Here is a 24,882-nt window from a genome sequence, read left to right on the forward strand (position 1 = left end):
CCCCATTGAACAAAATAGGACTTACTTCTGAGTAGACCTGGTTAGGATTGTGTCCTATGGCATCCTGCACATTTGCCGCTTCCTCTGGTGGAGGAAATGCTGGCCAAGTCCACCTCCTGAGGCAAAGTTTTAAACTCACTTCATGGCTGTGTTGGCTGTAGGCAGAATGGAACAACACAACAATAATCAACACAATGCATTGGCCCTTTCAGGTCCAGTTCAAAGTACTGAATTTTTACCTTTAAAGCCCCAAATGGTCTGGGTCCAGAATACTTGAAGAAATGCCTCCTCCTGTACATACCTACCAATATACCAACATCTTCCACAGATGTCCTGTACCGAGTTCCCAAAAGTCCTCAGATTTTGAGAGGTGGTGATCTGGCATAAGGCCATTTCAATGATGGCACCAACATTATTCAACTCCCTCCCTAGGAAAATTTGTGTGGTCCTTAATTGTTTTGATATTTTTAACATTTTGCTTTAAGGCCAAAGCATTGGCTTTAAGTGTTTGGAGGGTATTGGGGTTCCTTTAGTGTTTTAAAGTGCAGCCCTTTGGATTTTATCTGCCATATTATTTAGTCAGTGTTATAATTTTTACTTGTGAGTGTGGTCTTAAATGAATTGGGAATCACCTTATGGACTCCTCAGAAGGTAAAATGCAAATAAAGGAATGAGGTGGAAAACAGTGTGGGCATTTCTAGTCTCTGTTTTGGATCTTCCTCTTATACTTCAATCAACTTTAGAGGTCCTTCGCCCTGTTCCTGTGTCAGCTGAGGCTTAGCAGATGCCCAAAACAAACAGCATCCTTTTTTAACCATGGCACTGATACCATGGAATCCAGCCTCATGAGAGGTTCACCTAATTATCAACATTTAGTGAGGATGTAACTTTAAGGGAGTGTGCCCTGCTATGGTGGTTTCACTGATTGGTCTTGTTGTGGACATTAGCATTTTTTAAATGGATTATCACTTCTGTACTGTCAGTCACCTTGTAATTTTTTTGTCAAAGAAAAGTGGGGCATAAAAAGATGATCAAGATGATCTCTGAACATTTTTGACTTCATATAATTTCTCAAAACATGAAATATAGTTACTATAGCAGTGGTTCCCAAACTGTGAGCCGTGGCTCCCTAGGGAGCCATGGAGACCAGCCAGGAGAGTCGTGGAATCTTCACGAAAAGTCTGCTGCCCTACACAATGTATAGGATTGTAGCCCTAATGGGGAGCCATAGCCAATGGCCCAGTAGGTCAAGGGAGCTATCAGTCAAAAAAGTTCAGGAACCACTGAACTATAGTATAGTATTCTTTATTTAAGAAGCAGCTCAATATTTAAAGAAGAAATCCATGGGCTACAGAAATGCACATCACTTTTATTGAAGATTGTATTTTTATTTTTCATAGCTTTGCAGTACTGCAAAGAACACCTGTCTCTTTCAAAAAAGCAGCGGAGAAGCTAACAGAGCAAAGTTAGATCAGTGGTTCCCAACCTTTTTAGCATCAGGACCCACTTTTTAGGTACAAGAACCTGCCAAGACTCCCCTAAGATCAGAAGTGATGTCATTAAGCAGGAAATGACATCATTGTTCCAGAAGGGAAGTGATGTCATTAAGCAATAAGTAATATTGTTTTAATAAATCACACTTTTTAAATAAATCACATGAAATCAAACAATCACATTTGGAGAAAGGGATGGAAAATAAATGTGTGTGAGAAAGAGTGTTAAAGCCACCAGTTAGAGATCACTAGCTGGTCAGCTCTTCACAACTGTACATCAATATTTGAGACATTCCTCACTAGTCCAGTGATCTTCATTTGTGACTACTGTAAGAGGGTAAGGTGAAAGAAGACCTACCATTAGAAATCAGCTCTCTGCATTTCTGATTAAGTACATTGTACTTGTTTTTCTATCTGATTTAAAACCCATTTTCTACCACAGATGTGTTAATGTAACCGTTTTTAATAGATTTTAAAAAAATTGGCACCACCAAAAGATCTGAAATTTGCCTTGTGAACATTGTAAGGATAGACCTTTTCTGAGCTACAGTTTTTGACTGTCCACCTAAGTCATCATGTAAGAAAAGGGGGCAGAAGTTTGGGGTTTTTTTTGGGGGGGGGGGTTTCCTGGCACTGTCATTTTATTTATGGCCCCTCCCAAAATGAAAGTTGAATTTGCCTTCATGTTTTTCAAAAACATATTTGGAGGTTCCCTGAAAATGTTGCAAAAATGCGACTTTTAATGTGGCGCAAAAGCATCTACAGTAGTAAATGGGATTTATAGTTCTCCATGACCCCCTGAAAATCAGCTAGTGACCCCCAGATTGGGAACCACTGTTATAGATGTTTTGCTGGTAACAAGAATGATGCATGATGAAATTTAAGGCTGTCTGGCCTGCTAACTCCTTAATCTCACTATGTCAACATTTCAGTGCTCTCAAAAATCCTGCCTGGGTAAAGTGTGTTTATCATCTCAGACCAACAATTGGCATTGATCAATGCCCTACAAAGATACAGCCCCTCCCAAGATAACGCAGGCAACGCTATGACCACATGCGGCAATGATTTAATTGAGAAAGCGCCATAGAGTTGTGCAGCAGTATTTATGCAACCTCATTACAACTTAGCCAAAGCCCTTCCTTCCAATGATGTACCATTCATTAGCAACCTTATCAAGGAATTAGGCAAACTCTGAAACTTGCACAATTCTAATTCAGGGTAAAACAATCACAAAACTACAACAAATATAAAACATTAAACTTTGACAGCAGTTTTAGATCACAAAAAAAGACCTAAATGGAAAAAGAAATTTACTGGTACAGGTAGCTTGTGCAATAATGGGTCTAAATCAGGGGTGCCCAAACCCTGGGGCCACTTGCGGCCCTCAAGGACTCCCAATGCGGCCCTCAGGGGCACCCCAGTCCCCAATGAGCCTCTGGCCCTCTGGAAATTTGCTGGAGCCTGCACTGGCCCGATGCAACTGCTCTCAGAGTGAGGGCAACAGTTTGACCTCTTGTGTAAGCTGTGGGATGAGGTCTCCCTCCACAGCTTGCTGTTTCACATCTGTGATGCAGTAACGGCAGCAAAGAAAAGGCCAGCATTGCTTTGTGCAAGGCCTTTTATAGGCCTTGAGCTATTGCAAGACCTTCATTCATTCGTGTAAGTTCCACCTCTAGTATATTAATTTATGTAAACTTATGTAAATTTATTCAAATTTTAAATGTAAATTATTTTTTTTTCCTCCGGCCCCTGACACAGTGTCAGAGAGATGATGTGACCCTCCTACTGAAAACTTTGGACACCCCTGGTCTAAATAATGTCTTTAAAAAGGAAGTCAAAATAATGTTACATCTCTGAACAATTTCTAATAGTTATGCATAGTTATATACAAATATATACATGAGATAGCCCCGTTGTGAACATTGGCTAGGATTAACACTGTTGCATTTTCCTTATGTAAGGCCTAGACCAGGGGTGGCCAGCCTATGGCATATGTGCCACTAGTGGCACACAGACACTTTCTAAGTGGCACATGCAAAGTCACCATATATTTTTGAAAAAACATTTAAATAACTATGGGCGCAATCCTAGCCCCTTATATCAGTGCTTTCCAGCACTGACATAAGGGCAATGCAACTCTGAGGGAAGGGAACAAACATTCCCTTACTTTGAGGAGGCCTCTGTGAGGATGCAGCGCATGTCCCATTGGCACCGCTATGCCAGTGCTGGAAAGCACTGACATAAGGGGTTAGGATTGTGCCCAAAGAAAGAAATCAAGCAGTTTATGGGTTTGCTTGATTTGTTTGCTACTGATTGACACAGCATGCCCCCAAGTTCCTAATGCTGCAGTGGGTACACTCAGTGTGGCCACAACTACTCTGCTTGATTTGGAAAACGGGGAGAAAGGTAGGAAAAGAATGGTGAACAGGAGAAAAAGCCAATAGGGTAGATGCTAGTGAGCTACATTCTGAGCTATATTAGTCTGCCGCAAATGGTCCATAGGCATGCTGTGAAGGTCATTTATTAGTAGGGCCACTGGGAGCATTAATCCCTGCCAGCAGCATGGCCTGCCCTGTCAATTGTCAAAAAACTGATGGTGTGCCTTGACAATTTAGCACTTGTCAGTGTGCCATGCAATAATCAAGGTTGAAAATTGATGGGTTAATAAGAACTGCTTTGGAATAATAAAAAAGTGATGTCTTATTTATGCTGCTGGTCCTGCATTAACCCATTTCTGCCCAGGCCACAGGTGTACACATTTGATCCCTGTTGCGTATATAAAACGCTGGGTAGAAATAGCTTAACATAAAAATCATGTTAAAATTTAAAAAAAAAATTAACAGCCAACTGGTTTTTCTAGTCTGGATTTTCAAAGACCAAGAACATGATATAAATAAAACTCAACCTCTGCTTGAATATGCCCTAATTAGAACAGCTTGTAATGGTATTTTTGCATGACATAAAACCCTGAAAATCAGAAGGTTTACATGATGTGTCCAGGCTCTAGGGCTAAGTCTAGGAAGCACCAAAGTTGCAATCCAAAGCTTATGCCTCAGCTTGGAAACTGGATTGTTAACACCATTGGTCATGTCCATAATCTTTACTAAAACCTTAATGCCAATTAGAGTCAAGTTTTGGGTTGAACCAATATAAAGGTGCTTATTCTTAAGAACCACTATGTATAATTTAAAAAAAAACAACCAGGCACCACAAACATGCTGATTACTCAAACCTTCATAATAATTTATTGCTTTAAATAAAGCTGCTGTACAGTTAAGTGTTCCAGATACTGTGTAAAACTACCTGTAGGCTATGACAGCACAAGCCACAACTCTGCAAAAGGTACATCATGAAGGTGAACTGAGGCACATAAAAGCTTTGCTGTGAAGGAGAAGAGTACATTACAGAAACCTCGATAGAATACACAGCTTTATTGGCAGCAGAAGTATCATCAGCCATGGTAAAATAGTCTGCACAGATTATTATATTTTTATGGAATCGCTTCCTTTTGCTGTTCATTACATATGAATATCTCATCCAGTCTTCAACCACAATTCCTGGTCTAGTCTAAAAACAAGGAGGTATCCGAAAAAATCTAATGTCATCGTACTCTCTTCTTCAAACTGAAGAAATACAAAAGTACCGAAAGGTATTTTCATTTTAACACAAGAACAAACCCCAAAGCCAGCAGTAAGACACAACTGGTATTTACAGCCCAAAACACAGAGCTAAACATGACCTAGAGGATAGACTTCACTGCTATGGTGATTGAGGAAACCAGGGAAGCCACTGCTACCAAAAAGGACTGTTTTACAGAGACAAATGAACCCTTGTGCTTCAGCAAGTCAACCTGAGACTTTAGCAAAGAGACCCTCCAGGTGCAATCCAAATGCCATAAGAAGGTTTTTCTTTAACTATTACTTCCTCAACCCATTTGTTTAGGAGAATGGTGAATTTTAGGCAAAGATTATAAATGGATTCCATGACCCCTGAATGATTATACTTACTACAAATCGTTTTGAGAAAAAGCTCAACCAAGATGTTGATATATTCTCCCCATCCAGCTACTATGAACCAGTTGCTCCAAGCACGAGCCTTTACTCAAGTGCCGATCAGATTGTTCTTACATTTTGTGAGAACACTCAGAAACATTTATATATCAACTATGAAAAGGGTTAGGGGAAAAAAATGTTGCAGACTTTGAGGGTGTGCACTGCAAGCCAGGATTTTCTAGTATGAAAAGTGATTTGGGTACGGCTTTGGCTACCCAAAGCCACAGTACAGCACCAGCTTGAATGGGTATAAGAAACTCAAAATACTGACATTGAAAAGTCTGCTTTATTGGAAGCTGGATAGTGCATAAAGACTTAACCATTTCAATAAAATGGGGATTCTAAAGAGTAGATCAGATGCTCAAGCAGTAAGTCAGATGACTTTTTAAAAAGTAGTTTCTTCTCAAGAGTTGCTCATTTTACTTTTTGGTACAAGTGCAGATGCTATTTTCCCCTTCCTTCAGAAAATCATTGCTACTTTTCATTTCACTCATAATGGGAGTGGCTGTACACAGTGCAAATAGTACGTTCATTTCTATTTACATAATCAAAAAACTGAAAAAAAAATCACATTTGCCAGTTTTGATCAAATCAATGGAGGTCTGTTCCTTTGGAACTTCCTTATATTAGTGGCGATATCCACTCCAGGTACAAAGAGGGAAGGCTATCTCTGGCTAATATCTAATTATTCCCAACACCTGGAGGAAGAAAAATCTGGTTACAGTTCTAGAAGCGCCAGTCTTCAAATCGTTTCCGAATTGCTGTTAAAGAGCTCTCAGCACAATGCTGAAAAGAACTACTGATGTAAGAATATTTTCATCTATGATTGGAATGTAGAATCCAAATACAAAATGTATTTTTCCCCCATTTATTCCATTTTTAACACAATCTGGCCTTCCTCCGTCAATATCAGAACTGTCTAAAAGTCACTACTGCAAGATGTGGAGTGCAAGGGCAACTCACTGCCATTTAGTTAGCATTCTTCCTCATGCTGAAGTGCTATGAGGTTAACCTGCTGCCAAGTGTATCAAAGAATAGTTAGGTATCTGTTTTCCTACTAAGCCAATTTGGCCAGTTAAAAGTAGAATCATCTCATGAAGCAACTTGGGACTCAAGTTGTTTGTAGCAACATGCCCAGAAGATTTCTTAGAGACATCAATTGCTTGTATCACCCTCTTCTTTCTCCTTCCATATAAGCATCATGGCTAGTGCAGTCCATATTGTGTATGGCAATACTTTCAGGTGTCTACTGTGCCAACTTCTTTGGAACAGAAGTAATGCACAACTGTTGCATTCGGATAGCGAGCAAAGGCACTGCAAGAAAAAACAAAGTCAGCATATCAGGTTAATTATGGTATAACCTTAGTTAAGTCTACTGTTTACTACAGAAGAACACAACGATCTAGTCCAGTGACTCTCAAACTTTTTATCACTGGGACCCACTTTTTAAAATGACACTCTATTGGGACCCACCTAGGCTTACCAGACTTTAAAAAAAGGAGATCTAAAAGTTTATTTTAATAAGAAATAGTAACCAGAAAGAAGACCCTCAAATGTTTATCTCCCTATATTTGCACAAGCTTGCAAACTGTAGGAGCTGAGTTCCTTGAAGAGCAGCTACCCTGCAAACTGCAGGAGCTGAGCCCTTTGCAGGGTAATTAGCAGCAACAGTATCTGATTTTTGAAAAGCCTCAGGGTTTGAGGCAATTAGTTATCTGATCTTTCCATCACTCTTTGGTGACCCATGAAAAACTGGGTTGCGACCCACAGTTTGGGAACCACTGATCTAGTCACCTTCAGTTGTCCAGAGAACAAATACATTTTCACAAAATTAGTATTTCCAGGGTTACATCTGCACCAACATCTCTCTCTGCTGCATATAATAATGTTTTATTTTCTGCACATGTCCTTTTCTGTTTTTGCAACAGCTTTTCAAAAGGAACTAAAAATATTTTTAAAAGGGGTTTAAGAAAATTTCAGTTGAAAGTCAGAAGCACATACCTATTTCCAATCTTCTTTTTACATACACTGCAAACCTTTTCCTCTGTGATTATACATTTCACTTGCTGATGTAAAATCCGTTCCTCCTGTACCTGTGACAAGGAAAAAATTAGCAGAGCAGAATCATCAATTACAGATAGCCCAAAGATACACCCAAGTGACATTTTGCAGCTTATTGCTGCTGGTTTAGGTTTTATGCCACCTGGGGCAAGGTGGTATATAAATTTGCTAATCAATAAATACATTTTAGTTAATAGTTTTTGGATTGCAATGGATCAAATTCTTTGCCTCATATCTGGAAGCAAAAAAAACAAACAATCACACCTACACAGATAATTGTTCTAACTTTCCCCTTTATTATCTCAGGTGAGAACTATGTACACTTACTCTCAGGAATTCAGCATGGAGAAGGTTTTTAAGTATTTGACTGAACCGTCTTTTCTGAGCATTTTCTTCAAGAACTTTTTCCAGGAAGATTCTTATCTCACTGATTTGAGTATTTGCTGGGAGGAGGTTTATTGCCTAAAAGGACAACAAAAGCGAAACTGAGTAGAGAAATGTTATGATTTTGCTAAAACATGGTTCTAACTACCTCTCTGCATTTTATTTTGCCTCCACTGGAGAGAGCAGCCATAAGCAGAAACAAAAATACTCCCTAATAAATTGTGTAAATGTTCTTCTATGAGATGCTTATAGAAGCACAATGTCAATTTAATATACAAAAGCTTGTTTCTGCATGCAAAAGAGGCTCTTTGCTTTCCAGCCCATGTATCCATGTCACCATTTATTTTTAAACCCAACACCTCAAATTCTTACTTTGGTGGTATCCAGCTTGCTATGATGAAGTTCCAAAACCTGTAATGCAGCCTGGAGATTGGCTTGAGGCTCCAGTAGTTCCATTTTGATTGGTCCCAAGCAATGAACGCTAGGCGGTGAGAGATACATCCGAAGCAGGGACAGGTATACCTGTTTGACACAAAACAAAAAATACCGCACTTGATCTTTGCAAAATGTCTCAACATCAAGCTCACTAATCCACAACAGATCAAAGCCCATTAAATCTTGCAGCAGTCCTCTGTGCTTGAATGAAGTATTTACAGTTTTAGATAGCAACTTCCTAAAAGTAAAGGGTACTGGTATATATTAGCAGGAATTTGTATACCACAGTTCTCCTGCATTATCACCTTAGTCCAGGGTTCTATACATACTATGATGTAGATATGGTGCTCCTGGCACCCAACCAGTTCAGACAGGGATGATCTGTGTTCCCAAAATGAACAAAAACACTTACTATGGATACACAAGTAGACTGGCTTGATTTGACTGCAGAGGTACATTCTGGATGATGAACATGCACTCAGAACAGATACCTGAATGACGTCATTTGGCTCAGTATATAGGTCAACAGACTAACTCTTTCATTTCCAAGGTCAGCCACATCATAAGCTAGCTAAAATAAGAATGCCATGCTCTGGTGGCTAAAGTCATAATGGAAGTGGCCAGTCTGATCCTGGAGCAGAGAGTTCTACAGCCTCAGCACTGGAATGGAAGAGGCTCTCTCCCATGTTTCCACCAGCCAGGCTTCTGATGGATCCCCTGAGGATCTGACAGGAAGGTTAGGCTTTCCTTTACCTGGTCCTAAGTCATGTATACAAAGCAGCCCATGCAATACGATACAAAACTGAAATGTTTTTAAGACTCGTGCTTATAAAATCCAAGGTTTGCAAGCCCATTTTGTTCTCAATAATATATAATTGGTTTGACCATGCCATTAGATACCATTACAAACTTTACAGTGCAAGTCTATGCATGTCTACTCAGAAGTAAACCCCACTGAGTTCAGTAGAACGCACTCCCAAATAAGTGTGTATAGGGCTGCAGATTAAGAGAGGTGTGCATGTTGTACATGTGTAGTGCTGAATTCAGGATGGGGAAACAAAGCTACTCACATCTTTGTTGCCATCTCTGTTTCTGTCATAGTGTTTGTGGCAGTAACTGAAACAACAACACCAACAAACCATTCAGAGTGGCCCTGAAGCCCAGCAGATCATAGAAGTTGCATGTTTAGACTTATTAACAATTGCCAACAGATACAGAAAGATACTGAAATAGAAAAAACCTATTTGTAAAATAAACTTAAAATGGCAGCTGATAACTATTTAATCAATATATCTAAAATACTCTTTGACCACCTTTATGTTCCATTGAAGGGACTGCCACAGTGACTCAACACTATAATAAAACAATACAGATTGAGCATCCCTAAGTCAAAAATCCAAAATGCTCCAAAATCCAAAATTTGAGCACCAACATGGTGCCACAATTCCACAACTGACCTGACTTCACGTGACAGGTCACAGTAAAAATGCAGATGTACAGAAGACATGCACAAATTAAAAATATTGTATAAAATTACCTATGTGTATAAGGTGTGTATGAAACATAAATGAATTTTGTGTTTAGACTTGGGTCCCACCCCCAAGATCTCTCATTATGGATATGCAAATATTCCAAATTCTGAATCACTTCTGGTTCCAGGCATTTCGGATAACGGATACACAACCTGTATTAAAAACCAGCATTCGAACAACATCAAAATAATTTCTGATGGACTAAGACAAGTTTGCCTACTCAGGAGTAAACGCACGATATGGCTCAATTTCACTTTCCATAGGGCTCCACGCATTTTTATTTTCTGGTTTTTTGGCCATACCTTTTGATAGAATGGAGATATTTCATTGCATTGTGCTGTAAATTCTTCATCGAATAGTATATAACAGGAAGGTATTTCTAAAAACCGCGATTTTGGTCACTTGTGTTGTCACCCCCCCAAAGTGGGTACCTAAGGCAGACCGCCCCCCACTAGCTATACCACTGCAACAGAGCATCATTTTCTGAGAAAAGACGTACTTTTCAGCCATTTTGGTGTCTTTCAGGATGTGAACATATATAAAAAGAGCTTGTTCGTGCTTTCCCATCCGCCCCAATAGCAAAGCCCGTTCTTCTAGAAGGCCTGGGGGCAGAAGGACAAAATAGCTGTTATTACCCTCAACAGTAATGTAATTGGTCAAGGAAAACAAGTCATTAAAATGAACCAAAAAGCAGGCAGGAACTAAGTGTTGGAGGCTGGGACTACTTTTAATACAGTATCTGGAAGTATAAAAGTACTGAAAAACTGGTATCAATACAGAATGCCAGCAGCAGAAAACTATCTACCAAGGATACCTTTTGCAATATTTGTGGGGTATTTAACAGAAAAAAAATGCTAAAGAAATTAAACTTAATCCTGTGGATTGGCATGTAGACAGCAACACCAAGGGACTCCCTCTTACCATCAAAGGGAAAGTCGCTGATGAGCTGCTCAGCGTCATAGCAACAGGAAGTCTCAAGAAAGGAAAGAAGCTTCTGCCGGTACTCTCCCAGTTCCCCCTCCTCCTCTCCAGCAGGTACTGGTGCTTTATCTATAAGGAAAGGTAACAATATCATCAGAGAAGCATTTAAATGAAACTCACTACAGCACCCCACTCCTGTGTAGATACAGAAGGAAACAAACCATGTTGGTAAACTCCAGGCAGAAAAAAGACAACACTTCTGAAAAGGAATTCCCAAACTGCTGCAGTGTTTAGTAGCCAATGATGATTTGTGCTAACCAGCAGGAACATACTAAAAGCACAGTCTTATCTATGGTTACTTTGAAGGAAGCCCCACTGTGTTCATTGGGTCTCATTCCAGAGCAAGGATTGAGGTTCAAATGCCTCTGAACACATAAAGACTGACTTTGTCATTCCACTAAGCAAATGCAGTCTGACCCCCGTGCCTCCATTAATAATAAATAATAATAATAATAACTTTATTTCTACCCCGCCTTTCTCCCCGAAGGGACTCAAGGCGGCTTACAACATATTAAAAACAATTTAAAAAACAAATAAAAACATATTAACACATACTAAAAACAGCAGTCAGAGTAAAAAAAATAGGTAAAAAGAGCATAGAGCAGCAGCAAGTCATAAAAGAATCAGGCCTGTAAAAAAAAATATTAAAAGATGTTAAAAAGATGTTAAAAGGCCAAGAACTCAGAAGGCCTGTTTAAACAGAAGGGTCTTCAGGCCTTGCCGAAAGGTCTCAAGAGAGGGAGCCATTCTTAAGTCAAGGGGAAGGGAGTTCCATAGCGTTGGTGCCACTACTGAGAAGGCCCTATTTCTTGCAGCCGCCTCACGTACCTCCCTAGGCGGCGGCACTTGTAAGAAGGCCTTCTCTGATGACCTGAGAGGGCGAGCCGGATTGTACGGGAGCAGGCGATCTCTAAGATACCCTGGTCCAGAGCAGTATAGGGCTTTAAAGGTCAATACCAGCACCTTGAATTGGGCCCGGAAACGAATGGGCAGCCAGTGCAGCCGCCATTAAAAGAGAAAAACTTACAGGATAGATGCCACACGCCTAACACCATCCCTCTCTCTTACAAGTATACTGTACATAACAGATAAACACAGTTGCTCTGCCCAAACCACCCTGTCCTGGCTTCCACCTCCCCCCACAACACCTGTCCAACGGCTCTTCACAAAAATATTTTCTCCCCGCCCTACAACTCTCAACTTAAGCAGAATCTCTGTTTGCACCAAAAACCTATACAGCAGTGGTTCTCAAACATTCAGGACCCACTTTTTAGAATGAGAATCTGTCAGGATCCACCGGAAGAGATGTCATGACCAGAAGTGAGTGACCATCATCAAGCAAGAAAATTTTCAACAATGCTAGGCTGCAATCCTACCCACACTTACCTAGGAATAAGTTCCATTTACTATCGTTTTTAAAAGAATATACATAGTAGCTTGTTAAAAGTACAGGTCTGTAACATTTCCCCAAATGCAGTCACATACCATGGGAGCATCAAGTCTAATATATTAAAAAATAAAATATTGAAATGAATGGGACCCACCTGAAATTGACTCGCGACCCACCTAGTGGGTCCCAACCCACAGTGTGAGAAACACTGCTGTACAGGATTTCATTTCTGAGATGACACAGTCCAACAGAACCCATTTTCAATATCAAAGCAAAAGAGGCAAGCAAGCACCATCTTTCCCTCTATGGACAGTCATGCTAGGATTTAGTTTTTGTCCTGCCAAATTTCCTTGCACAGCAACTTGATTCCTAACTGGTCTTTTAAAACTATTTTCAAATCAGCACTGAGGCTGGACAGAGCAGCTGGAGCAAGTTTGTGTAAAGCTTCTGCTTTTTTCTTTTCTAGGATGTAAACTGGGGATGGAGGAAGAGAAGCTACCAACCCTTAGCTTGCAGCTAGCAGCCTGTGCACACTGCGACAGAGGGCAAGTCTGGGAGATTTGGCAGGGGCTGAGGGAAAGGGACCCTGCTGCTTTGGGGAGAGCTGAAGAAAAACAGCATGCACGAAGCTGCCAACAGTACATCATTTTAAACAATTGTGCTTCCAGCCTCAACTCAGAGTACTCTGGGTCGTGGCAGGATTAATGAGACAATGGTAGGGTAGGCAGCATAATTTACCTGCTCAACAGGGAAAAAACTGGCAGCTTGGCTTGCTGTTTTTTCCCCTTGTTTTTTTTTAAGAGCAAAATATTACAACTTCTAGCTGGACAGTGCACCCCAAGTTGGACTGCCAGAATTAAATTCATAGTTGCCGTGGTGATTCTAGCACCTGTATTTGTGAATTCCTGTTTCCTAAGCATCTCTTTAAAGTAAATATTCTTTTTAATAATGGTCCTAAGCAGCACAGATCAAGGCACAAAGATAAATTAATTGGTTACCTACAGTCTCAAACCTACAGAATTGGCTTTCCCCAAATATGTTTTGTCTGCAGCTTTTGTACACCATAGTCTGGCTTAGGGCGCAATCCTAACCCCTTATATCAGTGCTTTCCAGCACTGGCATAGCGGTGCCAATGGGACATGTGCTGCAACCTGCTGCTGGGTGTCACTCATGGAGGTCTCCTCAAAGTAAGGGAATGTTTGTTCCCTTTCCTCAGAGTTGCATTGCCCTTATGTCAATGCTGGAAAGCACTGACATAAGAGGTTAGGATTGAGCCCTTAGTCTCTCTTATTATTGTATACTTAAGCAGAGCAAAGATATAACTACCTGGAGGGAAATAGTTGAGATATTCCTTCATTAAACCTTGCACTTTCTCACAGTAGAGCTGAATCAGGCAGTTATGGAAATGGGAGCCAGACTCTTCCCAGACATGGATTATATGTTCCTGTGAAAACACGACCACATCCAATGCAAAAAAAGTGACTGTAGAAAACCCTCCCTCTTCCACCAACATTTCAAAGTTTGATCAGGACAAGGAACTCCAAAAGGTGACAAAACACCATCTGGATTAGTTGCTACTATATTAAAGACTTTAAAGTTTGTGGTTGCACAAGTCTGCTGGACAGATCTACAAGAAATGCTATCACCTCAGCAATAGGTATTGCTACAATATGAGTTCTTACCAAGTAAGGAATAGCCAGATTCTTAAAGCTCTCAGTCAAGAAGCTAAGAACCCTATAGCGTGGGAGCAATTCCACCTCCGGAAGATCTTCTGTAAAGATCTGCAAGTGAAAAGTTGAATTCACAAGTGGAGTTTTGCACATTTATCTATCAATCATTTATTTTGGAGATTTTTATCCCACCTTTCAGCCTCCAAAGTGACCCTGAAGCATCTCACATCAAAGTTTTCACAATGAGCTCTTTCATATAATATGCATATAAAGTACTGTACAGAAGATAGAATAGTAGCAAAATCTGCTGACTGGTTCAGATCTGCTTAGTCTTGCACAAATCACGGATGACGCATTTTACAAAATATACACTCGTTTATCTGAGAAAAACCAAATATTTCTATTCACAAAATGGCTCACAGTGGCTCTCTGATGGAGAGACAAACTTGGGGGACTTTCTGCTGGGAACTGGTTGCAATTCCAGGCAAATTCCATTCATTTCAAAAAGTGTGCACAGGAGATGTTAAAGACACAATTCATCTGACTCTAAAACAAGCAAACATACTCATTTTCCAGAAGTGCCCACTGTAACAAATGAAGGCAGGACACTATTTAACACACCCATGTTTGGCTTTTTTTAGTTGTTACAACAGGCATTTAACAGGTCCTCAAAGTGTTCACAGAGACTTCTTTTAAAAAAGAAAACCCTTTTAATGGAACAATGGAGAGAGCTGCCATTTTCAGTGACTTTCATCCACCAAACTGAAGCTCCAACATCATTTAGCTGCATAAAGTAGCTTGTGTGGTAAGATTGGTCAGTTTTCACCACCTATGTGGGGAGCTGCTGCATGTTAACTAGTCCATCACAACTGCTACTTGGAGCAATGTAAGGTGACATCTGTGTGGGGTCTGTCAAATACATGTCATTTTTAACACACACTTAGGAATGGAAACCAATGCCAAATATTATAGCAGCCTACTCTAAGAATGATCCTAATCCTCTCTTGCGCCCTCTTTCATTTTCCAGTGTCAGCAGGCAAGCTTACTTTCAGTCCATCCTCAGGAAAGTCTCTCAGCACCCAAATAGAATAGGAAAATATCAAATTCAAGTTCTCAGTACCTGGAAAAAAGAAACAAAGAAGAACCAAAGTTGAAAAGAACCACATTATGAGAATGTACACAATAAAATAAGGTGCACAAATGACAACCAGTCATTTGGCTATCCGTTTCTGATTGCAGTTAAAAGTGATGATTTTAATACAAGATCCTAAAAGTGACTAGGATCCTATGCACCTCCTAACGTGCCTTCTCCCATAGGATCCTCATTCCACTTTTGGATGTTAGACTGGTAAATTCATGAGATAGATGCTGCTGCTCTTACAGAACCTGCCAGGCTCAACCATGGAAGTTTCTTTGGACTGACGAAGACGTACAAGTCTCACACTTTATAGCACAGTGGATTGCTGTTCTTTGGTTTTCATACAGTTTCACTCAACATATTTTTTGATTAACCCAAGCATGGGGGGGGGGGTGTTTTTGTGAGCCATCATGAGTTCTGTGTACAGATGGGCCATAAGGTTTGAAGGCAGAAGTTATACAACTCGATTACACTCACCTAAATGTTGCAAATACTGAACTGTCCTCTCATGGCCCTTCAACGGCGAGTTGGCTTTCTTTGATTGGTCCACTAGAACCTGCAAAGCTTCAATAAAATAGAAGCAAGGACTACCCTTTAGATTAAAGCAGCTTCCGACTTCATTCAAGACAATTGGTCTTTAGTCAACACAAAGGAAGTACATTTGCCTTCAGCACAAGTGAGAGGCAGTCCTTTCACACACAACAAACTGAAGCACCAGAACAGACAGACAAGGAAAGGAAACTGTGGGGCACTTTGTTTCCACCTAGATGCCTAGGATGCCTAAATGACTAGATGCCTTTAAAAGGGGATTGGACAAATTTCTGGAGGAAAAATCCACTATGGGTTACAAGCCATGATGCATATGTGCAACTTCCTGATTTTAGAAATGGGCATGTCAGAATGCCAGATGCAAGGGAGGGCACCAGGATGCAGGTCTCTTGTTATCTGGTGTGCTTCCTGGGGCATTTGGTGGACTGCTGTGAGATACAGGAAGCTGTACTAGATGGGCCTATGGCCTGATCCAGTGGGGCCGCTCTTATGTCCCAGGAGAATTTAGCAACAGGAGAATGTACAGGAGAATGTAGCAATGATGGTTCTGCAATGGGGAGGTGGCTGTAGCATATAACAACATCAGTATACTGCTATACTGTATATATGCACTAAAAAAAAAAAGAACTAGGAACACTTTCACAGGATTGTAAGTCTCTTTTTGACGCCTGTCTTAGTACTAAAAACCTATTTAATAAGGGGAGATTGCATTAATTTAAAAAAATGGAGCATGGCTTTCCATGGAAGAGAAACTGGACATCACTTACAGTGTTTATACCAGTACCACATCAGTCATACCCCAGCTCCAAAAACTGACAGTAGACCTTTATACTCAAATCTCATCATCCCCGTTAACTAGCAAAGTCAGTTCCATTCCTCTCAATCTGTTACACGAGACTGCCCCTATATCTGCAATTGACCGACTATGACCATGAACCACAGAACTTCCAAAATATACGTATATCCCGGAGAATACCCCCAAACAAGCCAGAACCACTTTTTCCAGAATGGTTCCAATTGCAAAGATGGTTATAAATTTTTTTAACATATCATTAAACCAGGATGAGTGTGAAGCTAGAAAGATCTCAACTCACTCACACACCTTTTCTGCTCCCCTCTCCATGGCACTTACCTTTTTCATGCAGACCTTTCTTTTCATACAATATGATCAGCTCACTGTACTTGTGGGCTTTCTTGAGCACATGTTCACTTTCTTCAATATGGCAGTGATTGTTCTCCAGTCGCAACAGTGGTGCCACCAGGGCTACATTTGTCTGTCAATAAGGGAGAACAACTTAAAAGAATCAAACGGTTTCACTTTCCGATTTATCTTTTGGGGTACTTGGTAGTAATACCAACAATCAACAACAAACTTGGCATTTAATAATATAATGCATTTGTATACAGCAAAGTTATGTATTTAATGAGGAGCGGCACAAACAAGCTTAAAATTCTTTCTGTTCCTACAATATGGGGGAGGGAGGAGGCAGGAAAATCCAAAATATTGTTGGGTACTTTTCTTTAAAAACAAAGCACATCGCTCCTCCATGCCCAGCCTTTTATCTGAAGCAGCCAAGCAATCAATTCACTAACTCCCAATGGGCTGTTAACTCAGTGCTAGTTTCAATCCTTGGCATCTCCAGATGTGGGGAGGGGGAAGACTCATTCCTGAAACACTGGAGAGCTGCTTCAAATCCATGGAGACAATACTGAGCCTGATGGCTCAATAATTCAGTATAAGGAAGTTACATATGTTCACCTCCAGCACACTGCAGCAGCATTAGAGGGGCTGCAGGTGCTGCACTCCGCACATGTCAACATTAAGGGCTGGAACAGCAAGGGATGCAATAATGCACCCAGGTCACAATGCTGTTTCCAGCTGGAACTGCCCTCTTCTAAGTTCTTCTGAAGAACTGGTGTAGCTACAGGGGTGCAGCGCAGTAAGTATTGCAGATACCTCAATGTGCCATGTAAGCGGCTGCTCCCACTCGCTGCCATCACTGCCCAGAATGGCTCAGACAGCGAGTGGGAGGGATGGCTTACATGGCACATTAAGGTACCTGCAATACCCACCACGCTGCAACCCCTCTGGCTATGCTACTGCTCTGAAGGGCTGCTTTGAAGAAGCAGAGTACTTACATGGAGGTAGCATTTCAACAGGGTGGTATCAATGATCTGCAGCAGCTTCTTTTTGGATTTGATGGTGGGCGTTCCCTCCATGAGGGGAGAAGTGCTGGACTGATGGTCTGAATCATTCAGCTTCTTCACCAACTGACTTCTTTTCTGCAAAAATTAAGAGCAAATGTTGGAAGGAGCAAAGCCACACTACTGCTTGCCCATATCACCCCAGGGAACAGTCACTACCAAAGATCCCCATAGTAGATGGTTGGTGCTTACCTGAGTTAGGTAATCTATAAGTGCCAAGTGTGCTTTCTCCAGCTCTGCCGGAGAGAGGACTGGCACTGGGTTGGGATACTGGAGCTGTTTTTTGTAATCACTAGGCAACAGTTCAGGATAAAGACCCATCACATGGGTAGGATCTTAAAAAAAAAAACAGCAGGGATTGGTCATAATATTTCTAAATTATATTGCATAAAATATATTCAGGTTAACTTTAAAAAATGTATGAACCTCTGCATACCCAAAGGACTTAACTCTTCTTTACCAGAGATAGTAAAGAAATCATGGAGGCTAGCAACCAGACACGTGCACCAAAAGCAAAGTCAATCAGAGAGAAGGGAAAGTCCTCGTGCTTTGATCTTCATTCCTGCTCTAACAAGCTAAAAGCCTCCAAGTCCACAACTTTGTTCACTAACCTTCTATGCAGAGCTATAAGAATTCAGTGACAAAAACAGCAAACCACTCACTGGGCTCCCTCAATTAAAACTAATGTCTATTCAATTTCCAGTTTTTAAAAAAAGTTATAGGGAAGGAAACCCCAAGAGTTCACAACTGCCCTAGACAATCAAATCCCTTGCCCAACTGTCCTCAAGGCCAGTTTTCATATACTGGGTCCCCTGTGTGGAGCGGCTAAAAATTCTTCCATGATTTGGAACTAACTCCAAATTTTAGGACCAGGAAGAAAAGGTTTAACATTTACAGGTTGATTTCCATGTGGATTGGTCCGATCGTGCCATATATGAGCAGAGGATGCCTCACAACTGGGCCAATCCACATGACAACACTTTTGGTTCCGAAATAGAAGTGCTTCATCACAAGAAGACTTCCACGAGCATGTGCTGATACCCAGTCAAGTTTGGATATCAAGATTCTGCAATGTAACCAGTTATCACAGCCATAGTCAATTCCAGGCTGATGATACAAGGACATCTGCAAGAGGGTTCTGAAGGCCTTAGGAGTGGACCTCAACAAGTGGGAAACCCTGGCCTCTGAGCGGCCCACTTGGAGGCAGGCTGTGCAGCACGGCCTTTCCCAGTTTGAAGAGACACTTGGCCAACAGACTGAGGCAAAGAGGCAAAGAAGGAAGGCCCATAGCCAGGGAGACAGACCAGGGACAGACTGCACTTGCTCCCAGTGTGGAAGGGATTGTCACTCCCGAATCGGCCTTTTCAGCCACACTAGACGCTGTTCCAGAACCACCTTTCAGAGCACGATACCAGAGTCTTTCGAGACTGAAGGCTGCCAACAACCCAGTCAATTCCAAGAAACATTCAGCAAAGTGCCCCCTATGCCTGTCCCCCACAATCTGGGTGGGCCCTGTAAGCATCACTTCACAGCCACACAAGGGCTATGCACACAGAGGTGGTCTCCAGGATCAGCACTGAACTCTTTACAGTTGTCCAATGAGGCCAATCCCATCACTGGATCTGATCACAGCCCATGGCCATGTGAGTGCACCTTAAGCTGGTGTCATAAAGAAGTTGATATCAAGACCACTACATAAGAACGAATAGCAGCAGTCCCTGAATTTTAAGAAAAATCACTTTATTTTGAAGTTCAGCATCAGATTTTGATTACAGTACTCTCCCATATCCATAGAATATGGTACTCCTTCAAATCCAGGCTACATAACTAATTTACCTGTCCCAAGTTTGGCAAAGACCTGCATGGATTCATCAAAGCGCTTTTGGCAGAAGAGGTTGAAGGCATAGAGATTCTTAATATGGTGAATCTGCTGTTGCTTTTCGCTGTCAGAGTCATCTTTCATATCCTAACAAATTAAGCAGAATATTTTTCCTAAGAATAAATATTTGACAGACGTGATCTGAATAGCACTATTTGAAAGAAAGAAAGAAAAACCCAGTACTAAAACAATATAGACCTCAAAAATGACAGGAGCAAAGTCTTTACAGCAAACTGAAAAATGGAGGCACAGTAGTTAGAAAAAAGGTGAGGGTCACAAGACAAAATGCCAATTGTATTTATGGCAGCCAAGAGGAAGATTATATCAAAGAACCATTCAAAACAGAAGCACAATAATAAAATCCAGAATTAAAATTCTGGAGTTTAGAGCATGAGCACTAAATTATGGATTTATCACACACTCTGCGGCTTAATTAATAGAAAATTTAAAACAAGTCCTGCAACATTGACAGGGTGCAGCCTACAAAAGTCATCAGTCCATACAGATAGAGGCTGAGAATGCCTTTAACCCACCACTTACTGCCAGCTGCAGAGCCAATTCAAACTGTTTATCTTGGAGAAGCTGCTGTATCTGGGCTGCAATGGAAACCGGAATGAGACGCCAAACAAAATGATTGCTGGCCACGTACACAATATTTGTACTAAAGAAGAAGAGGAGGGGAAAAAGTTACCAACATGCTATAATAGAACGAGAAATTTCCTCTTCTGTGATCCACGCACATTTTAAACATTACAAATTTCAAAGCTAACAAATTCAGTACAGAAGTGCCCACATGGCATTAAAGCTCATTAATGCTTGAATAACTATCTGTGAAGGATAGTTTCACATCAGCCTGCCCACACTCACCACTGGATGCCAGTGTCCAGTTGCCAATCTAAGTGTGGTTGGGGACGGCACAGGACAGGGCCTTCTTAGCAGTAGCCCCCCAACTTCAGAATATTTTCCCCCCAGGAGGCTCAACCATCATCATGAAAAGAGTACTTTTCATCGCTTGCTTCCCAGGCTCATTTTGCTGTTATGGTGGTTTTAAAAAAAACTTTCTGATTGCTTTATAAAACGGTTGCAAGCTGTCTTACTGGGCCCTTTAGTGGGACCAAAAAGAGGCCTAAAATTATTTCAAATTAAAACCAAACACACTTATGAAAAAGGCAAGCAACTAAGACTTTCATACCCTCCAGATGTAATGAAACGTGGCCTCTGCAGCTCAATGCTCTGCACCAGGAGACGGGGTTCAAAAGTACGAATCTCTACATATCTTGGCAGTACTGCCACAATGTACGGTGGCTGATATTCTGTTTTGGAAATGGAACAGTCAGTAACATGATATGGTTCTAGAGAAAAGAAGCAGTTTTCAAGCAGTGATTTGTGTTTAGAAGGGGACAGCAAGTGTCTTTGTTCATCCCTGTTTAGCAGAGGTTGCTGCTTGTGTTTCTCTGTAGATTGCGAGCCCCTTTGGGATAGGAAGCATCTTTCCATTCTTTTGGCTGCATAAACTGCTCTGAGGACTTTCTGATGAAAAAAAGTCTTAACACCTCAATCCTGTCCGACACTGGTGCAGTGGGGCACACCCCCTATCCCGCATTGGATTACAGGAGACAGGAGGTCTCTTTCATGTAGTACCAAGCCTGCTCAATAGAGCTACTCAGAGCTGTGTCAGCTATTTAGCTGGCACAGAACCAAGTAGCCCCGTGTAACGCCTGCAGGTCCGGGACAGGGATTAGGACGTGGCAGAGGCCTGGTCTGTGTCCCTGCCCCCTCCCTGAACTCCTTCAGCCCCAAAACATCCTCTCTCTGCCTCCAGAACACCCTCTTCCACCCCGCACAAAACATACCTGCCCTAGCAGCTGTCGAGTGGATTACCACACCTAGAGGATGGCACAGGCCTTCCTGCTGTGCAGCTTACTCAATCATGTGTCAAAAAGCACTTTGTGGCACTTTTACAACACCCAGTGCTGCTGCTGCAGCTGCAATCCCAGTGTTCTCATTCTATAGGACTGGACTGTAAACACTGCTAACACCAACTTAACTAATAAATATTACTAGTTTGTCTTTAATCTTATGCCTTTCAACCACACCCTCAGAGCATAGTTTGAGTAGCACTGTGACCACTTTACTTACAGAGAAACTAAGGCAAAAAAACACTGAAAGAAGGCAGAACGAGAGATTAAACTACACCATGCATTCAGACTAGTCACCTTCTCCCATTGCATCTTAAACAAAAATCAGCTCAGTCACCCATCTAGCCAATCTCATTAACTTGTATGGGATTCCGATGGACAAGAACAACTATCGCTGGGTTCAAAGAAGACCAAGAACTATAAGTTCTCACCCATGGCTATTGGGATATCAGTCCAGTTCAATGCACACTTCTGAGTACAAGTTCCTTCTTCATTTAACACAACTGTTAAGTCATCTTGGCCAACAGCAACTTTGCCATCTGCTAAGGGAGCCACCAGCGGCTCAAGCTGCTTTCCTGTAGGGAAGAGTTCTTTAATGGACCCTTTTCCATCCACCTATGAGGAGGAAAAACAAAGTCAATCATTCTAAGTAAGCTGTCACATTAGGCTGGCTTGAGACGCTGCGATCAGATTAGGCTGGCTTTTGCCATCCCAGCGTCTCATGCAATTAAGACCTTGCAAACCATTAACAAACCAATATTTTCTGAGAAACCTAAAGCATAGCTGACTACACAGTGACTAATGAAGTAGCAAATAAACTCAACCTTCCACTCCCATCATCCGAAAAATTAACATTGTTTCAAGCTTAGCCCTAAATCTTGCTCTTACCCTTATGAGATAATAGTCCCTCTTGAAACCCACACAGATGGAATTTTCACACCAGGCCATTGACTTGGGTACATCTGGCACACTGAAGTCTCCCTGGAAAGCAAAGAACATAGCTGGCTAAAGTAATGTCACCAGGGGTTCAAAAATGTACCCCGTTATCCTAATCTGTCCTGAAAACTCTGTGGACACACACCAGCCCCCATGATCTGCCCCCAAACAATCTAGTTAACATAAATTAAACATAATAACATTTGAAATCTCTCTCTAAACAAAAACAGAACCCAATTCAAGTCTATCCTCCCCCCCTCCCCCCGCCTACACCTTCTCATTTCAGGCCAGTTCCACACAGGAAACACTCTTGTAACAATACACAAACAATTATCTGAAGGCAAAATCAACAAGTATTTTGTTGGATCCATGACCAAAGGATATGCAGCCTCACCTGCAGTTTAACTTGCATCACCATGAAGGAGAGTATAAGAGCTCAGGGACACAGCTGTGGGACTGCAGCTACTGCAGAAGCAACTTTTGGTACGCACAGGACACTTTCCATTCTAGTGTGAGCCTAAATATGATGCTGCTAATTTTCAGAAATTAATTTCTATATTTAAAAGAGACTTAGGATTGTGTTTGGTTTTCTGCATTACTGTATCCAACAGCTGACGTTGCAAAGATGAGTAGACCTGGCCTCCACATTGGGAAGCCCAGTAGACCAGGGCTCAAAAGACTTTCCGCTGTTGCCACCCTCCCCCAGCCCCATTTTGCCCCTTCCCAACCCTTGTCGCCAACTTCTCCCACCCTTGTTGCCATCCTCCCCCTGCTCTCTCCCCTTTGGGAAGGGGCCCTAAAGAAGTTTTGTATCCCTTGATAAGATTCCTCTCAGAGGCCCTGTGAGCGGTGAGCTACTACTCGTGGGGTAGATTGTGGTGGGATAGAAGATAATGGTCCACTGCAGCCATTGTTCCCCACTGCCTCCCAAATGTGATCCTGGCCCTTGTGCCACCTGAGGCCAGGACTGCAAAATGCTGCCCCCCCCCCCAATGTGTCCGGAGGCCTAAAAACATTACTTCCTGTTTCAACTGAAAAACGGAAGTGACATTTTAGGCCTTCTGAGGGTCAGAGAGGCTGCGCGCAGCCTCCCCAGCTCTCATAAGGCCTTGTAAGGCTCTGTAAATGGGTCTATCAACAAAACAAACAAACAAAAAAACAGGCAGCAGGTGGAGGGAGACATGGTGGCGCACACAAATGTTCCCTTACCTTGAGGAGGTCTCTGTGACTGCCACCACAGGATGCAGTGTGCACCCCATTAGCACACTGCATCAGCCCAGGAAAGTTGCATAGGTTTGGGCCCTAAGAGTTAAACTGGCTGTAAGAGCTAAGGAAGAACTCTTGCTAGGGCATGGGGGCAAGCCATCAACACTGGGCTCAACTCACCTGCAGCTCATGGAACTCTCTGTCCTTCCAGAAATACAGCTGCAGCTTCTTTTTCACTGCCACGCACATCCTCAGGACCTCTTCCCCCGTACCAGAGTGCTGTGAAAACAGATAGGTCTTCATGCATGAGTACTAGAAAACTGTGCATTAATGCATAAGCTTAGCCCCCTGAAAGCCCAGATTCTATTACTGAAATGCGCATGTTTGATAATTTTGCATAATTTATTCCAAGGAGTGTTCAAATTTTTTTTTTGCAGGTTTCATTTTTTAAAAAAATGAAAAAGCCAGAAAATGATGTTATGTGTTTTTATTCTAAGTTCTAATCCAAATTCTCATCTTTATTAATTTTAAATGCTTTACAAGTGTACTAGGTAGGTGATAAGGTGTCAACAGATACACTATTAGCCACAGTATTATTTCTAACTGGAAAAATAATCTATTTTAATTTCTGGAAACCAAAATGTTGTGTTTTGTGTTTTAACTCATTACACAGGCCTACAAAATTGAGGGTCAGAAACGTTTTTCCCAAATTTTATGGTGGTTTGATATGAATTTGGGGTGCCAATTCCAAAAAATGGCATCCATTTTGCCCTATCACGTCTAGTTTTGGAGATATAGTATCGGCTCATTAGTGAATGGTTCAAGCAGCTTCCACATGAATCAGCACCCCAAATATACCCAGGAATTAGTGCAATGTTTAAGGAAGCAAAATGTGTGTTGGCCTGTGTTATTAACAAAAACAAACCCTTAATATTCCACATCTAACATTCAGGTTTTCAGAACATGGGGAATACTTTTAGCAATGACTGGAAGACTAGCAGGGCATACAATGGCAAACTTACCCCTTCTCACTCAACCTATAGCATCCATCC

The 24,882-nt window shown here is 41.6% G+C and overlaps 1 protein-coding gene across 1 annotated transcript in view; it reads right to left on the reverse strand.

Moving 5' to 3' along the window:
- Positions 1 to 4,715: 4,715 nt before the first annotated feature.
- The window catches only part of VPS39 (VPS39 subunit of HOPS complex), a 32,598-nt gene continuing 12,431 nt past the window's right edge, over positions 4,716 to 24,882 (reverse strand). Inside the window, exons 6-25 of the mRNA XM_066634531.1 lie at positions 24,011 to 24,109; positions 22,577 to 22,669; positions 22,120 to 22,303; positions 20,962 to 21,082; positions 20,310 to 20,430; positions 19,727 to 19,856; positions 18,083 to 18,225; positions 17,825 to 17,968; positions 16,818 to 16,959; positions 15,614 to 15,700; positions 15,045 to 15,118; positions 14,011 to 14,109; positions 13,655 to 13,772; positions 10,879 to 11,007; positions 10,457 to 10,559; positions 9,496 to 9,541; positions 8,363 to 8,512; positions 7,934 to 8,068; positions 7,547 to 7,638; positions 4,716 to 6,859 (exon numbers count right to left, since the gene is read on the reverse strand). Of these exons, the coding sequence (XP_066490628.1) occupies positions 6,784 to 6,859; positions 7,547 to 7,638; positions 7,934 to 8,068; positions 8,363 to 8,512; positions 9,496 to 9,541; positions 10,457 to 10,559; positions 10,879 to 11,007; positions 13,655 to 13,772; positions 14,011 to 14,109; positions 15,045 to 15,118; positions 15,614 to 15,700; positions 16,818 to 16,959; positions 17,825 to 17,968; positions 18,083 to 18,225; positions 19,727 to 19,856; positions 20,310 to 20,430; positions 20,962 to 21,082; positions 22,120 to 22,303; positions 22,577 to 22,669; positions 24,011 to 24,109 (2,286 nt within the window). The 3' untranslated portion in view covers positions 4,716 to 6,783. The remainder of the gene's footprint in view (positions 6,860 to 7,546; positions 7,639 to 7,933; positions 8,069 to 8,362; positions 8,513 to 9,495; positions 9,542 to 10,456; positions 10,560 to 10,878; positions 11,008 to 13,654; positions 13,773 to 14,010; positions 14,110 to 15,044; positions 15,119 to 15,613; positions 15,701 to 16,817; positions 16,960 to 17,824; positions 17,969 to 18,082; positions 18,226 to 19,726; positions 19,857 to 20,309; positions 20,431 to 20,961; positions 21,083 to 22,119; positions 22,304 to 22,576; positions 22,670 to 24,010; positions 24,110 to 24,882) is intronic.

The sequence above is a fragment of the Tiliqua scincoides genome, chromosome 1 (assembly GCF_035046505.1).
Source record: "Tiliqua scincoides isolate rTilSci1 chromosome 1, rTilSci1.hap2, whole genome shotgun sequence".
In the NCBI taxonomy this organism is placed as follows: Eukaryota; Metazoa; Chordata; class Lepidosauria; order Squamata; family Scincidae; genus Tiliqua; species Tiliqua scincoides.